This window comes from Mustela putorius, unplaced genomic scaffold, assembly GCF_011764305.1.
Source record: "Mustela putorius furo isolate JIRA1106 unplaced genomic scaffold, ASM1176430v1.1 tig00003987_pilon_pilon_pilon, whole genome shotgun sequence".
NCBI classification, from domain to species: Eukaryota; Metazoa; Chordata; class Mammalia; order Carnivora; family Mustelidae; genus Mustela; species Mustela putorius.
In genome coordinates this window covers 8,576,559-8,593,598 of record NW_025422126.1, presented here as the reverse complement: position 1 = coordinate 8,593,598, position 17,040 = coordinate 8,576,559, and the positions used below count along the sequence as shown (strand labels likewise).

Genomic DNA, 17,040 nt, shown 5'->3' with positions numbered 1-17,040 from the left:
CCGGACAACCACTAGTCTACTTGCCCTTTTTATGGATGTGCTGATTCTAGACATTTCACATAAATAAAATCATTATAGTCTGTAACATTTTATCAGTCGCTTCTTCCACTTAGCATAGAAGATTCACTCATGGTGTAGCATGTAGCAGCACTTCATTCATTAGATGGCTGACTAATATGCCGTTACGTAGCTACATCACGTTGTTTAACTGGGCTCTGCCTCAGTCATCATGCGGTCTTCTCTCCCCATATGTCTCTGCCTCTGTTTGCTCTTCTTATAAGTATATCCATCAGTGAATTAGCACCTGCCCTAATCCTTATGGCCTCATGTTAACTAATTAGATCTGGAAAGACCCTATTTTCGAACAAGGTCACATTCTGCGGTTCCATGTAGACATGGGTTTTGGGGGACCCTATTCAATCCAGTATAAACCCTAAGGAATAGTCACCTACATTCAGGTAGAAATCTTTTAAAGTAGCAAGGAGAAGTGAGATTTTGGCAAGGTTTAGCACCAAAACAGCTTTGAAAGAATTTTTCTGAAACTGCAGATCATTATGGAGCTGACTGATTTCATGGACATGGTTTATCCTGATAGAATGGAATTCCGAGTGAGCCCAACTCAGTATAACCCCTACATCATCTTATTAGCAGAAACAAGCATATTTGGTTTGGTGCTAGTGAAAATTCTTTTATTCATTCAGCAACTATATATTCATTACCCACAGTGAGCTGAGACTATTTTAGGCACCAGGATTACAGAAATGCCCAGTACACATTTTGAGGACTTATATCATGCCAAATTGTCTTGACTCTTTATGCATTTCATCCTTGTGACCATCCTCTGTTAACTTGTAAATAAGGAAACCAAGACTCAGAGAGGAGAAATTATTTCTCTGCAAGTAAATAGTCTAGGCCACAGGGCCCCGGCTGTGAGAATAGGTCACTCCTCTTTTATACAGACCCACAACCCAAAGCATGTGCAGGGGGCACGTGGGATGTGTGGGGTGACAGGCAAGATAAGTAGATTGTGACAGAATGGCCTTTCTTGTTGGACTTGGGAACCAGGACTTAATGCTGAAAGCAGTGAGGAATCAGTGAGTGGTATAGAACGAGCATGACCTCATGCTATGTACTTCACTTTTTTTTAATTAATCAGCATGTATTTAATGGAGTTGGGTCACACGCTGGGCTTGATGCCAGGGATGAAACTGTGTAAGAAGAGATAGAACCTGCCCTCACTGAGTTTACAGCCGAATGTATGGAGTGACAAGAGAGAACAGTTACTGTCTTCCTAAAACTCTGTTTGAAACACAAGAAGGACTGGTCAGAAACAAAGTTGAGGAAATAAACAGGACAATGGTTTTAAGAAGAGAGAGCTCCGTAGGCATCCTGAGGGTAACAGGGATCCACTGAAGAATCTGAAGCCAGGCAGTGACATAACAACATGGTGTGGTTGTTGAGAAGCAGGCTCCTACATAATGCCTAGGTTTCTGGCTCCGAACCAACTGGATGGTGACGTTGATGTACTTCACGGGAAGGGAGAACACAGGAGGAGGACCATGGAGCTTGACCTGCAGGTGGGACACCTGAATGGAGGTGCCCAGCAGGCAGGGGGTGATAGGACGAGAGCTCTGGATAGAGAACTGAGCTAAAGCCTGATTTCTGAGAGTTGTCATCACCTGGCTGGAGAAGACGACCCCAGGGGAGTCTCCTGAGAGAGCCAAGCTATAGGAGGGTCTGGGGTGGAACCCTGAAAAAGGCCCCCACTGAAGGGGTGGAGGGGTCCAAAAAGACCACAGGAAAGGTAGAAATACCCCCTGAGGCTTTCTCTTTGTGCCTTCCCTGTGTCTTCTCAAGCAGCAGCTGTGTTCTCCCCTGACGCCATGGCTACCCCATCACTGAGCATAAACCTCCCCCCTCTGCCATTAGAGAGTTCGTCTTTCAAATCTAATGGAGTAATGAAGCCATTGATTCTGTTAACAAACATCCAGTTCACTACAAGACCTGTAAAGGGAATTCATTGCGGAGGTCAATATAGCTGTTGATGGAACAGTGTTTCCCAGAGGCCCATGGCTTTCTCTGCTGGACGCTGGCAGAAGTGGTTCTGCCTAGCATCAGTGAAGCCTGGAAAGTAATTAATCCGATAGAGCACTAATGAGCTGGTGATCCTGCCTGGGGCCACGAGGAGGCTTCTAAAATAGGTCAGATAACGGGGAGTAGAAACAGAGTATGCCCCCTCAGAAAAGACTGGAATAGCCCTAGCAAGCCACCACCCCCAGCACTGAGCCATCACACCCCACCAGCTGTCACATCGCCAGAAATTACATCTTTAAACCTTTATTTCTCTTGAACAAGAAGTTTCACAGTGGAATTATTGTATGACAAATGAATATATTCGCTTCTTCCACAAACGCAGACGAAGAACTTTCCGTGTGCCTGGCCTTTATTGGGTAAATCCTGGGACTGTAGGCATAACTACATCAGTTGCTGTCTTAGAGACTCATGGGCTAGGCAAGGAGGCAGACGGACAGTGGATATAATGAAGCACGGGCCAAGTGCTATTGGCAGCCAAAAAGGACTGCATCCAGGAAGGTTTCAGAGAGAATATGATATCCGTGTAGGGTCTTAAAGTCTGCGTACGAGTGCCAGTAGAGGAGAAGTGAAATCCAGGCGGAAGGAACAGCAGAAGCCCATAAGAATCATAAAAGGGGCTGATGTGCCTGGGGACTGATGAAGCTTCCGAATGCCTCGGGTCCGGGAGGAGAAAAGCAGGAAGTAGGTGAGACTGTCAAAGGCCTTGTGTGTTAGGCTCAGGAACTAGGACGAGCCTGGAGAAGCAGCCAAATGAGTAATGCCCTTGGCTTGAGGGGTGGGTAGCACTCTCAGCTATGATCTGACTTTAATACCCTGCTTCTTTTCTAGCACAGCACAGGGGGAGTTTAAAATGAGAGTTAAGGGGAAAAAGACCAATCAACTCAGAGCAGCAGGCACAAGAGTTGGGGAATGGGGACCATTGTTGTCCTCAAGAGGGCTTGGAAGGACAGTCAGGAGGACCTGGGACCAGTCTTATGGGACTGTCTGCTCCAACTACATTTGTGCTTTTATCACTAATGTAGTAAGGCACAGTCCAGGCTCTGACTTAATGAGTCTTCAGGAAGCCAAGCTCATCTAACAAAGCCGGTCTTCACTTTGATGGAGGTGATGACGGCAGGAGCCTCCAGAGAGGAGGAAAGAAGTGGCACTTACTGCCCCAAAGGTGTGAGGGCCAGAGTCACACTCACTCTGTGCACCCTGGGCAGCCACACCTCCTGGGAGCTGAACACCCTCAAGGTTGTGACAGGGAGCAGCCTCCAGGCGACTCCAGGAGCAGCCCTGAGGGACAGGGCATCTCCTTTTCCACCAGGAGGCCACAGCCCTCCTCTCCTGGAGGCAGAGAAGGAGCAGGTGTGTGAGGGGGAGAGAAGGCTGCTGCTGGATCATTGCCTCTGCTCTTAATATCTTTGCCTCCTCCGAAGCCCACTTTGGGATGAGGACACCTTTCTTTCCCTTTTCAGTCACAGAGCTTCTTCTTTTGTTCCTCAGACTCCCTGAGAAACCTCTCCTCCTCCAGTCACGGCCCCCGCTCCTCTCCAGCTGAGCTCAGCAGCTCCAGTCAGCACCTTCTCCGGGAACGGAAGTCCTCAGCCCCGTCGCACTCCAGCCAGCCCACCCTGTTCACCTTTGAAACCCCGGTGTCCAACCACATGCAGCCCGCCTTGTCCACCAGCGCGCCTCAGGAGTATCTCTACTTGCACCAGTGCATCAGCCGGAGGGCTGAGAACGCCAGGTAGGAGACCGCCGTGAGCACGGGGCCTGGGGGGGTGGGATCGGACGCCCAAGCACAGGACCCAGGGCTTGCAGTCCTACTGCTTTGAATTTTCAAGACAAGGGAGTAAAATATTTTCTCTTCTCAGGCAAACAGACATATTTATTAGCAAAGCATCACTCTTTTGCTGAGGGAACCCTCACATTGTCCTGGCATCCGTTATGTTGCTCTACAGTGATAATTAGATCCTAGAGGAATCTCCCATTATCAAAAATCACACTACAAAAATGTTCTGTTTAATCTGAGGGAAGAAACACACTAGGGGCTAGAGTTTCAGAATTGGAAACAAACAAACAAACAAACCATTCCATTTGCTTGTTGGCAATAAGAGGATAGCTCTAAAGTCTCACCATATTGAAATATCCATCTCTCACTTTTGCTCTAAAGCTGCACTGGTCTGTGTGGTAGTAAACTATACATACGTGGCTATTTAAATCTGAATGGGTTCAAATGAGATAAAACTTAAAATGAAGTTCCTCAGTTGCACTGGCCACATTTCAAGCACTCACACTAGCCACATGTGGCTAGTGGCTACCCTAGCAGACAGCACAGATAAGGAAACATTTCATCACCACGGAAAGTTCTAGAGCGAAGACTCTCTGCTCTAGAATAACAATCTCTGTAGTTCTAACACCACTAGCTCTCCCAGATGTGGAGCCTGTACGTATTTTTACTACCTTTTATTCCCCTTGTTAGGGTGAATGAAAGCACGAAGATGACGGGCTTTGCCAGAGCCAGTTCCCAGTTCCAAGCATGGCCAGAAGATGACAAATGTGTTTCTCAATTAATTTAGAAATATCTAACTTGTGTTTTGAAAACTAAGGCAATTAGAGAACCGACTGTATTAGTGTATCACACTATAGAACATTCTCAAGCAGAACCTTACTCGAACCCAAATGCACTGAGAGCCAGTAGAGATCATTTCTACCCATTTCATAGATGAAGAAAATGAGGCTCCTGCTAACGCACGACAGAGGCAGGACTGGAACCAAGGGCTGCTCGTCTCCAGGCCATGTTACCCTCCTTCTGGGACCATCACACAACACATGCTCCCAGCACTCTATCTTTTTTTTTTTTTTTTAAGATTTTATTTATTTATTTGTCAGAGAGAGTGAGCACAGGCAGACAGAGAGGCAGGCAGAGGCAGAGGGAGAAGCAGGCTCCCTGCTGAGCAAGGAGCCCGACATGGGACTCGATCCCAGGATGCCGGGATCATGACCTGAGCCGAAGGCAGCTGCCCAACCAACTGAGCCACCCAGGTATCCCTCCCAGCACTCTATCTTAAGGTTGCCGCAAATATCCATTTTCCTGATGCCATGGGATTCATTTGTTCGTGAACTTTCACTAGTTCAGACTCCATCAGTGGAGACATGTAGAGCCCAGATCACCGAAGGGGTTCGTGGCAGTGCCGTAAACATGCTGATGCTCCCAGCCCATGTGCCTGCCCACACTGGGAGACTAAAATTGTTTACAGGCTCTGGAGTCCATCAGATACGGCTCCAAATTCAGGTCCTGCCACTTTCTTTGTGATCTTGGGCCACTTACTCAACCTCTTTGAGTTTCTGTTTCCTGATCTGCAGAATGGAAATAACTCCTTCTAAGGCTTCCTGATGAGCACAGTGGCAGGAGCCTATCCTCAGTATGTAGGGGCGTAGGGGCATTTGTGCTTCTTGGGCACCGCTTCCCTCTACTTCTCGTGTCCCAGCTCAGAGTAGAGAAGGTGAGTTCTTAAACTCATCATTCTCTGGAAAGCGTACTTTCTATGAATGCTTCTCACCCTCAAAATGCATAGGAAATCTCTGGGGATCTGGTTAACACGCGGATTCTGATTCAGTAGGCCTGCAGTGGGTCCTGAGATCCTGCCTTCCTGCTAAATTCCAGAGCTCATCTGTGGATCACACATCAAGTAGAAGGCTTTATGTAATCATAACAGCTACCACCACCTCCACCCCCATGACACTGCAAGAGCAGCAGAGAAGAGCTATGACAATGTCTCTGCTTGAATTAGCAGTTGGGGCCCACTGTCTGCACACCCTCCTCACTGGTAAAACCTCTGTTAACTTGCCTGAAATCCATGTCTCTGAATTCCCACAGCTGCTTTTTATTCTCTCTCTCTCTCAGACAGCGTTTGGAACTCTCTGCTTCGTAGTATGGATATTTATACTAATATATTACTGCACTTTGAAGACAGGACCAAGGGCATGTAATAGGTACATAAACTGCATGTGAACAGATCTGTGTTATAGAGAGAGAATGGAGCAGGGGAGACAGAACTGATCTGCAGTTGGGGAAGCAGCTTTAGTGTGGGGCCCTGACCAAGCTGTGCTTTTCTGTGTGTCTTTGCTTTCCCTTGTGTGGGTGTGGGTGCAGTAGAGGGATGAGCAGGATCTTGGAGATTTGGGGGAAAAATAAGTTCAAACAATATTAACAGAATTCCTGAATAATGGAGGGTGGGAAGGAAGCTTTCTTTGGCCCAGAAACACCATATAATAATTTCTGGAAGTACTAGAGTGGTTTGCATGATACTAAACATACTCTAACAATTATAAACTCTGGACACAATATAAAAAAACAACTGTGTGAAGGCACTGAAGAGCAATCATAGCAGGCAGAAACTGAAAGAGATTTAACTCTTAAAAGGAGCTAGGAGAGGGGGCGCCCAAGAGGCTCAGTCGGTTGAGCATCCCACTCTTGATTTCAGCTCAGATTGTGGTCTCAGCTTCATAAGATCAAGCCCTGCTTCGGTCTCCATGCTGGGTGTGGGTTCTCTCTCCCTCTCCCTTTGCCCCTCCCCTGCTTATGTTGCATTCCCTCACTCTCTCTCTCCACCCCCCCCCCCAAAATGGTGCTAACTGCATGGAAAGACATCAAGTGTGTTGATTGCTTTAATCTGTGGTATTAAGGGTGGGGTTGTATATATAGTGAAGAGATGGTGAAAATTAGGAGAGAAAGACTCTAAAAAGTCACTGGGGAGTGCCAGCCCATGCGTGGTGGCAGAAGCCCACTCCAGGCTGCCCTTCCCACTGATCACAGGTAGATACTATGGACAAAATACAATTGCCCTGTAATTGTTTTGATTCTATAAAAATAAAAGGAGGCAACTTATAAAGGGAAGCAAGATGCAGAGATGGCAACATATAGAGGTGAATCCTCTGTATCTTGTGGAATTGCCCCGAGGTGGGGCCCACTCACTTAGTAGCACGTCGGGGCAGACAGCTGAAAATGTGATAGAAACCTCATCTTTCTTGGTCGAGGAACCAGTAAAGGAGGCCTTTGGGAGCTGGAAGGGAGTGGAGTACCCAGAGTGAAGAAAGCTGGAGGAGGGATTTCCTGCTTCTGGGTCTCAAACCACACGAGTCTCAGGTTCACTGTGAACTGCACACGTGTGGGACCTACCTGACCAGCGTAACAAGGGCCCTGTGAGCTGAGCTGAGGTGTGTACCCGCCACACACTGGAGGAGAGACGGGACTTGCAGCCTGAATCTAACCACCGTGATTGCTGGCAGAACGGGAACCTTGACGTTCTCCAGAGGATTATAACAGAACCCAGCATCTACACAATGTAATAGCACAATATTAAAGCTATATAATCCAAAAATCCTCAAAATGTAACCAGTTTTCAAGCGAAAGCATAGATGCCAAACCCAACATAACCTAGATGTTGGAAGCAACATCTTCCAATCTTAAATTTTTAAATTTAAATGTAAATGTAAAAGCCTGTATTATAACAATATTTCATAAAAATGAATGGAAAGAAAAGAAAAACCCCTAAGTTTATATCCTGAAGAATTATCCTTTAGGAATGAAAGCAAAATCAAGAGCTTTCCAAATGAGAGGAAATCAAGAAAATTTCCGAGAGATCTGATTTAAAGAAGTGATATGGAAGTTCTTCACATTGAAGGAAAATAGTACCAGAAGGAAACTCAAACCTTCAGGAATGAGGGAAGAGCAGCAGAAATAGTAAATATCTGCATAATTTTCCTGCCTCAGTTCGCTATAATATGTGACTGTTGAAAGCAAATATTAAATATTGCCTAGTGGGGTTTTCACCTGGTTTCCTCTTCAGTGTGACGAGCTCCCTTCATCAATTTTTTACCATATGAGTCCCCTTGTGACATTTTTTCCCAGTTTTCATTTATCTGAAAATATCTGTATTTCACCTTCCTTTTTTAAAAGATTTATTTATTTGAGAGAGAGTGAGCATGCACTGGGGGACACAGGCAGAGGGAGAGGGACAGAGAGAGAGTCTCAAGCAGATTCCCCACTGAGCACAGAGCCCAACCCAGAACTCGATCTCACGACCCTGAGAGCACAACCTGAGCGGAGACCAAGAGTCAGTTGCTTAACCATCCATGCCACCCAGGTGTACCTACCCTTCATTTTGGGAAGATATCTTGCTGGATATAAAATTCTGGAATGATGGTTTTATTTTCTTTTGGCATTTTATAGGATGTCATTCTATAATCCTCTGCCCTTTATTGTTTCTGTTGAGAGGTGAGCTATTATTTTTATTGTTCGAATCCTATATGTAATATACCTTTCTTCTTCTAAATATTTTTTTTCCTCTTAAAAAAAACTGTGGTGAAATAACATAAAATTTATCCTCTGAGCTATCTTTAAGTGTTCAGGTCAGATAGTGTTAAGTACTTTCACGTTGTTATGAACTCTTTTCATCTTGCCAAACTGAAACTCCCACCCATTAAAAACTCCCTGTTTCCCCATTCCCTTACTTCCCAACACCTTCCTTTCTACCATCTGCATGAATTTGACTTCTCTAGGTAACTCATATAAGTGGAGCCAGACAGTCCTTGTCTTTGTGCGAGTGGCTTTTTTACTTAGGTTACTGTCTGTAAGGTTCATCCATGTTAGAGCACGTGTCAGAACATCCTTCCTTTTTACAGCTGAACCCTGCTTCATGGCCTGCTTATGCCACATTTTGTTTGTTTCATCCATCAGTAGATAACCTTGGTGGTTTCCACCTGTTGGTTGTTGTGAATAATGCTACTGCGAACCTGGGTGTGCACATACTCTTCAAGGAGTCAGCTTTCAATTATTTGGGGTATATACCCAGAAGTAGAATTGCCAGGTACTCTGGTCATTCTGTTTTCAATCTTTTGAGAAACTGCCTTATTGTTTCTCATGGTGGCTGGGCCATTTAACAACCATGCACAAGGGTGAGTTTCTCGACATCCTGGCCAGCATTTGGTATTTTTTGGTAGTGCTATCCTAATGGCTATGAGGTGGTATCTCACTGTGGTTTGGGAGGAGTTTTTCGGATTTTTGTTTGTTTGTTTGGGGTTTGGTTGGTTGGGTTTTTTTTTTTTTTTATAGAAGTGGGGGATGAGCAGAGGGGGAGAGAGAATCCCAAGCAGGCTCCACACCCAGTACAGTCAGACACGGGGCTCCTTCTCACAACCCTGAGATCATGACTTGAGCTGAAATCAGGAGTTGGACGCTTAACTGACTGAGCCACGTGGGCACCCCACACTGTGGGTTATTTACATTTCCGTAATGATTAGTGATGTTCAGCATCTATTCATGTGTTTGTTAGCTATTTGTATATCTTTGGAGAAATGTCTGTGTAGGCCTCTGCTCCCTCCCCTACTTTTTTTTAATCTGGTTGTTCGGTTATTGTTGGGTAGTAGTTCTTTATATAATTTGGATATTAAGACCTTGCCAGATATTTTATTTAGAGATATTTCCCCCATTCTATAGTTTGCCTTTCACTCTGCTGACGCACAGTTTTATATTTTGATGCAACCCAATGTATCTCTTTTTACTTTTGTTGTGTGTGCTTTTGGTGTCATATAAATTTATTTATTTATTTATTTATTTCCCAAACCCACTGTCAGGAAGATTTCCTCCTGTGTTTTCTTCTCAGAGTTTATAGTTTTAACTCTTACGTTTAGGTCTTTGATCTGTTTTTTGTTAATTTTTTATATATGATATAAGGATCTAACTTCATTTTTGTGCACATGGATATCAATTTTCCCAGTACCATTTGTTGAAAAGATTGTCGTTTCCCCATGGAATGGGCTGAGCATCTGTGCTGAAAATCATTAGTTCAAGGTTATTTCTGGGCTCTATATTCTATTCCATTGGCTTCTATGTCTATCTTTGTGTCAATACCACACATTTAATTACTGTAGCTTTGTGATGATAAGTTTTGAAACCAGGAAGTCTGAGACCTTTCACTTTGTTCTTTGTTTGCAAAATTATTTTGACTGTTTGGACTTCTATTTGCTGACTTTTTTTGTTTTTCAGCAGTTTGACTATGATATTCCTAGGTGTATTTTTCACTTTCTGATTCTATTTATTGTTCTTTTTGATCCAGTAGAGCAGAATTTCTACCAATATTTCTTCTTCAAATTTTTTCCTGCCTCATTCCGTCTCCGCTTTCCTTCTGTTCTTCACGTGAGACCGCTTGAGACTGACTCATACGACACTGATATACTCAGTTTTAAAAATATTATTTCCTCTCTGTGCTCATTTTGGATGATTTTTTAATTGAATTTTCAGTTCTAGCATCCCCCCCCACCTCCCTCACCCCACACTTTTACTTACCTTTTTTCCCCCCAATTTTTGAGGGGTAATTGAAATACAGTCCATGTCAATACATATAAAGTTTCCTTGTGCCCCTTGGTAATCCATGTTTCCCTCTACCTCATTCCTCAGGGAACACTGAGGATATTTCTGTCACTAAATTAGAAGAGGTTCTAGAATTTTACTTGAGTGGAATTATATGGTGTTTACTATTTTTCCTTATTTTTTTCAGGCAACATAATGCTTTTGGGACTCATCCATGTTTTTACATGTATCATTAGTTGTTCCTTTTTATTGCTGAGTAGTAATTCAGTTTACCTTTATATCACAATTTATTTGCCCATTCCTGTGTTTGATGGGCACTTGGATTGTTTCCACTTTCAGTTATTAAAAATTAAAATGCATTTGTACATAAACAGCCACTAACAAATCTTGGTGCAGACATTTGCTTTATTTCTCTTGGGTAAATACCTAGAACACCAGCCCTGGGTGGTTCTACTGGTGAATTCTATCAGATGGGGCAACACAAATATTACCCATATTCTTTCAGGAAACATGAGAGAAGTCCTTTTACAAATCTTTTTTTTTTTTTTTTTTTTTTTTTTGAGACCAGAATAACTCTACTACCAAAACCTGAAAAAGATTAGAGGAAAGAAAATTGGAAGGCAACATTCCCTGTGGATATAGATGCAGAAATCCTTTCTTTTACCCCCCCCCAAAAAGTAATCAAATCCAACTTAAAAATACATATTTAATGTGTTTGTGTATGTGTATGTATTAGGGATAATTTAAATGTATTAGGGAGGGGCGCCTGGGTGGCTCAGTGGTTTAAGCCTCTGCTTTCGGCTCAGGTCATGATCCCAGGGTCCTGAGATCGAGCCCCACAGCGAGCTCTCTGCTCAGCAGGGAGCCTGCTTCCTCCTTCTCTCTGCCTGCCTCTCTGCCTACTTGTGATCTCTCTCTGTCTATCAAATAAAAAAAAAATGTATTAGGGAATATACTTGTGTATATACATCATTAGGGATAATAGTTCACGATAAAGTAGTGTTCATCCCAGGAATGCAAGGTTGATTTTACATTAAGAAACCAACCAGTGTGATTCATTACATCAAGAGAGTAAGGGGAGGGGTGCCTGGGTGGCTCAATCAGTCAAGCATCCTTCTCTTGAATTCAGACAAGGTCATGATCTCAGGATTGTGAGATCAAGCCTGGGGTCAGGCTCTGTGATACGCATGGAGCGACTTTAGATTCTCTTTCTCCATCTCTCTCTGCCCCTCCCCCTCCCCTCTCTCTCTCAGTCTCTCCCCCATATCTCTTTTTAAAAAAGAGAGAATAAGGAGAAAAATAATATACTCATCACCTTAGTAGGTGCAGATAAAGCATTCATCAAAACTCAATGCCTCTTTGTAAAAATGTTCCTAACGAACTGGAGAGGAGAACTTCTTCAAATTAATAGGAGACTTCTAAGGATAACCTACAGCTAATATCTCACCTAACAGAGAAATATTAAGCATATTCTCATAATACTGGGGATAAGGACAGAATATCTGTTCTTACCGCTTCTGTTCAACATTGTACTAGAGATTCTAGCCTGTCTAATAAGGAGACAAAAAGTGTGAAAGGCACAAAGGAAGATGTAACAATGTCTCTGTTTGTAGGGAACTTCATTGTTTATATAAAAATTCTAAAGAATCTAGAAAACAGCTACCAGAATGAAGAAGTGAATTTAGCAAGGTCACAGGGTAAAGAATTATTAGGTACAAAATAATTTTTACATACTAGCAGGAAACACTTGGAAAATGAAACTTTTTAAAAAATTCTTATGTAATAGTACCAAAAATCATGGACTACTTAGGGATGAAAAAGATATGCAAGACCTCGTCACTGAAATCAAACACTGCTGAGGGAAATTAAAGCGCTAAATAGGAGAGTGATACACTATAGCTGTGAATTGGAAGACCCAGTGTTATTAAATGGCTCCTCTTCCCAAATTGGTCTATGGCCCCAGTACAGTCCAAGGAAAAATCCCAGTGAAGGTTCTCATAGAAATTGATAAGCTAACTCTAAAGTTGATAGGAAATTCCAAACAACTTAGAGTAACCAAAATGATTTTTTAAAGAACTTAACAAAGTTAGAGGATTTATACTACCTGATTTCAAGACTTGCAAAACAAACAAATCTTTGTCTTCTTCAAGACTGTATTATATTGTTGAAAAGGTACAAATAAAGAGTGCCAAGAACAGAAGAGTGAACCGCGTGTGTGTGTGTGTGCGCGCGTGCTAGTGTGCGCACACATGTGTTGACAAAGGTGCCAACAGGGAAATGAAAGTCTTCAACAAATGGTGCTGGAACAGCTGGAGGTCCATTTAGGAACTTTTTTTTTTAAAGATTTATTTATTTATTTGACAGACAGAGATCACAAGTAGGCAGAGAGGCCGACAGAGAGAGAGGAGGAAGCAGGCTCCCTGCTGAGCAGAGAGCTCGCCGTGGGGCTCGATCTCAGGACCCTGGGATCATGACCTGAGCCGAAAGCAGAGGCTTTAACCCACTAAGCCACCCAGGCGCCCCTCCATTTAGGAATTTTAAAAATAAATAAATAAAACCTCATTGATACCATACTACTCAAAAGTTAAATGCATCAAAGACCTAAATGTAAAATCTGATAGTATGAAATTTGCAGAAAAAAATACCTCTGTGTTCTTGATATAAGCAAAGATTTTCATCATAGAATACAAAAAGGGGAATCCTAAAAGAAACTAAATTGATGAAGTGGTTGAATCAAAATAAAAACTTTTCTTCTTCGAAAGACCCCACAAAATGTCGAGGCACAAAATATGAAAAAATACTCAAAACAAATATATCTGACAAAGGATTTATTTCTAGGAAATATAAAGCATTATTACAACTTAAGACACCTCATTTTTTTTAATGGGCAAAAGATTTTTGAATAGATGCTTCACTAAAAAATGATACAGAAATGGCACAGGAAAAGATGCTGAATTGCCAGGGAAAAGTCAGTTAAAACCTCCAAGCAGGTTTTTTTTTTCCTCCAAGCAGTTTTGCTTCATGTCCACAGATGTGGGTAAAAGAAAAAAGACCGTCAATGCTGAATGTTGACAGATATACTGCTGTCCTGCTTCTGACATTCACATTACATACTAGGTGCTCTCGAAAAAAATAATGCTTTACAGTTTACAAAGTGCACTCACATTAGTTACCTCATTTGATCTCTGGAATAACCTCATAGGATTACATCTTTTTTTTTTTTTAAGTAATCTCCACTCGACTCGAGCTCACAACCCTAAGATCAAGAGTTCCGTGCTCCACTGACTGAGCCAGCCAGGCGCCCCTCAAAGGGTTCCTTCCGAGTGGGGACTTGGGAGAAAGAACCAGCTCATTCATCTCTGCCTAGCAGAGACAAAGTATGTCTGTGTGGATTACTACAGCGAAAGGATATCTACTGAGGCTAATCATAACCAGCCTTTTTCTATTCCTTCTTTCATTTATGGGGGAACCTGACATCCTGTACAATAAATTAAGTACCTTACAAATTATGTATCTTTTACTACAGTTTTAGCCGTTATTCTTTCTTCAAGTACCAGATGTGGATTCGCTAAAATGATTTCAGTTCTCAAAATTTAGCTCTTCCACTGAGCAAAAATAAGTGACTCCTCAAAGTAGTAACTTAATGGGGCACCTGGATGTGCCTTCAGCACAGGTTATGATCCCAGTGACCTGGTCTTGAGCCCGGTGTCGGGCTCCCTGCTCAGTGGGAAGTCGGCTTCTCCCTCTCCCACTCCCCCTGCTTGGGTGCCCTCTCTCACTGTCTCTCTCTGTCAAATAAATTAATAAAATCTTTTTTAACAAAAGTAGTAACTATCCCCGAGGTTAGTTTTGAATTGAAACCATCAAGACAAGTGGATTTTGTTTTGTTTTGTTTTGTCTGTCTTCCCTGGATTTATTTTTGCCCTCCAGCCTTTAAGGCCTCATTACAGACTCTAGACCTTCTCTTTTCCTGTTTCCAGGAGGCTCTTCCATCTGTAGCAGGTGATACAGTGTGGTGAGGCACAAGCCTCAGAAAGCCATGTCTCTGGGAAGGGTGGAGAGGTGGGGCATATACAAGTTTGAAATGATGGGATTCCAGACCGAGCGAGTGCATTATAGACCCTGCGGCAGTGTTCACCAAGGGTGAAAAGTAAAATGAGAAGTGGCAGTGGAGAACTTACCTTTGATTAATCATTTCTAACTAAGACCTGTGACTCATTCACTCGGTGGCTTTGACTGACCAAAAGCAGAGAATATACGACTTTTCGTTTCCATTGTTTCATCTCTATAGCTTTGCTCTGTAACTGCAGTGAGAAGGCCGGCTCGAACTTGCTGCCGGAAGGGTTTGAGGTGCCAAGATCTCCTCACCTCTTAGAGATTGTGAGACAGCATTTTATGAGTTTTCTTCCCTCGTGGGAAGGATCATGTGGCATGAGTTAAATGCAGAAGGAGGGTCCACATGACCTCTTCAACTCCCCAGTGACAGTTACAGAACGAAGTGGTGGTGAATTTACGTATGACCATGTGTGCACTCGCTTCCTTTAAATGGGAACATACCTATTAAAAGTGAGACTGGGCTCCTGATCATGGGGGTCCTAGGAGTAGGATGGAAAACAGTGAAATCATGGTGTCCTGTGGTACGTGAAATTTTATGGAAAAATGCCAAAGAACTGTTGCAAAATTAAGTGGTGAGGAAAACTAGGAGACCATTGCTAAAAGATAGGGGAGCGGGTGTGAAGCCTGGAGGGGCAGCAGAGGTGACGGACTCGCCCCCCCAGCAGCAGTGGGCATGGGAGCAGAGGTGGGAGCTGCGGGCTGATCCGAGTGCGCTCTCTCAGCCCTGCCTCTGCCGCCGGCAAGCTCCCGCACACACGTGTTCCGGCATCTCCCTGCACAGCTCGACCATTCGCGGTTTTTCTGGTGTGGTAGGCAAGGGTCACAGCGATCCTCAGAACTGTGAGGGGGACTCAGAATGGTCTTGTGGGGGACGTGCCCGACCCAGTACCATGCTCCCTCCAGGAGCCCTCTGTCAGCCCAGGAAGGAAGCCTCTAGAAATCCATCGCTTCCCAGTGTTTGTCCCAGGAAAGCAGCTCAGGACCTCAGGGTGATGGAGGTCTCACAGAGAGTTTACATGACGGTAGTAAACTCACAGTCCCCCCTCAGGATCTGCCGAAAGAGGGGGCACACCATAGCAATGGCTTTGAGCAGAGTCCAGGGGCTGGCACGGAGCTGTTCTGTTGCCGTCCATCTGTCTGTCCGGGTATGCAGCTTCCCACAAGCATGTTTCCCTTGTGTAACTCCTCTCACCTGGTCCTTGAAGCGGTGGCCCACCCCTCCCCGCACATCGGCAGCAAGGACCCCCACGCTGGGCCCCAGGCTGGGGCAGGGATGCGCTCCCGGGAGTGCAGGGCTGGGTGGAAGTGGTGAGACCCACCCGGAGCCGCTGGGGCAGCACCAGGCTGGCGGGGGTCCAGCGGGATGCCCCGTGTGCACAGCAGCAGGAGGAAGAAGTAACTGAACTGGAGAGGAGGAGGAGGAGGAGGTCTGGCACCCTTCTGTAGAGCCAAAAGGCCTTTTGTGGCACTTTGCATGAAATTCTGCCTCAAAGAAGCATTCTGGGGAAGGCAAATAAGCCAGGTCCAGGACTGGAGTGGAGACCGGGTGGGACACGTCCAGGGCTGAGTGAGTAGCCCTGGAGCTCCAGGGCGGGATGCCCCGCGGAACAGGAGCTGGTGGGTTCTGAAGGGGAAGGGCTTCAGCCCACTGACCGGGGTGTTGGCCAAGCTCAGGAAATGGGATGGTGGCACCAACACTTCTTCATGTATTCATTTATTTATATGTTAACTTCCTAGTCCATTCGACAAGCCTTTATTCATCATTCTCCATGGGACAGCACTAGTCCGGGTGCAGAGGAGAGAACAGAGCTAAGATACAGTTCCCTTCCTGGAGGAGATGGCGGTCTGGTGGAGGAGACCTGCACTAGTGGCCCATAACAGATAACACTTGCTACCTACTCCCAGCAGAGTTGAGCGAGTGAGTGATTATGCCTGGAGTTAGAGGATGGTCAGAAACAGCTTTAGAAAGTTGGGCCAGGGAGCCTGGGTGGCTCAGTCCGTTGTCTGCCTGCACCTCAGTTCCCCATTTCAGGGTCCTGGGATCCAGCCCCAGGTCAGGCTCCCTTCTCAGCGGGGAGTCTGCTTCTCCCTCTGCCCCTCCCCCCCACTCATTCTCATTCTCTCTCTCTTTCAAGTAAAATCTTTTTTTTTTTTTTTAATTTTTCCATTTGTGCCAAGTTTGAGGGATAAATAGAGGTAGGAGCTTGCCAGGTTGCAGTAGGAAGCCTTTGAGACAGCATGAACGACACATCCATGCCCAGAGGCTTAACTGCCTGGGGCCCACAGGGAATAAGGGAAGTTGGACTGAGTAGATCCAAGAGTGAAGGGGAACAGAGAGAAGAAGATTGGAGAGGTGTTAGAGCTGGAATACAACTTAGTCCTAAAGGCACTGGCACAGTGTTCGAAGTGTGTAAGCTGGCAAGTCAGGAAAGTAAATGTCTGGAGGACATGGAGAGGGTCTGAGAGGTCCT

The 17,040-nt window shown here is 44.6% G+C and overlaps 1 protein-coding gene across 2 annotated transcripts in view; it reads left to right on the top strand.

Moving 5' to 3' along the window:
* GAB2 (GRB2 associated binding protein 2) overlaps positions 1 to 17,040 on the top strand; it is a 189,898-nt gene that overhangs the window by 159,988 nt on the left and 12,870 nt on the right. For both annotated transcript variants that reach the window (XM_045071519.1, XM_045071520.1), the window contains exon 3: positions 3,583 to 3,826. In XM_045071519.1, the coding sequence (XP_044927454.1) occupies positions 3,583 to 3,826 (244 nt within the window). The remainder of the gene's footprint in view (positions 1 to 3,582; positions 3,827 to 17,040) is intronic.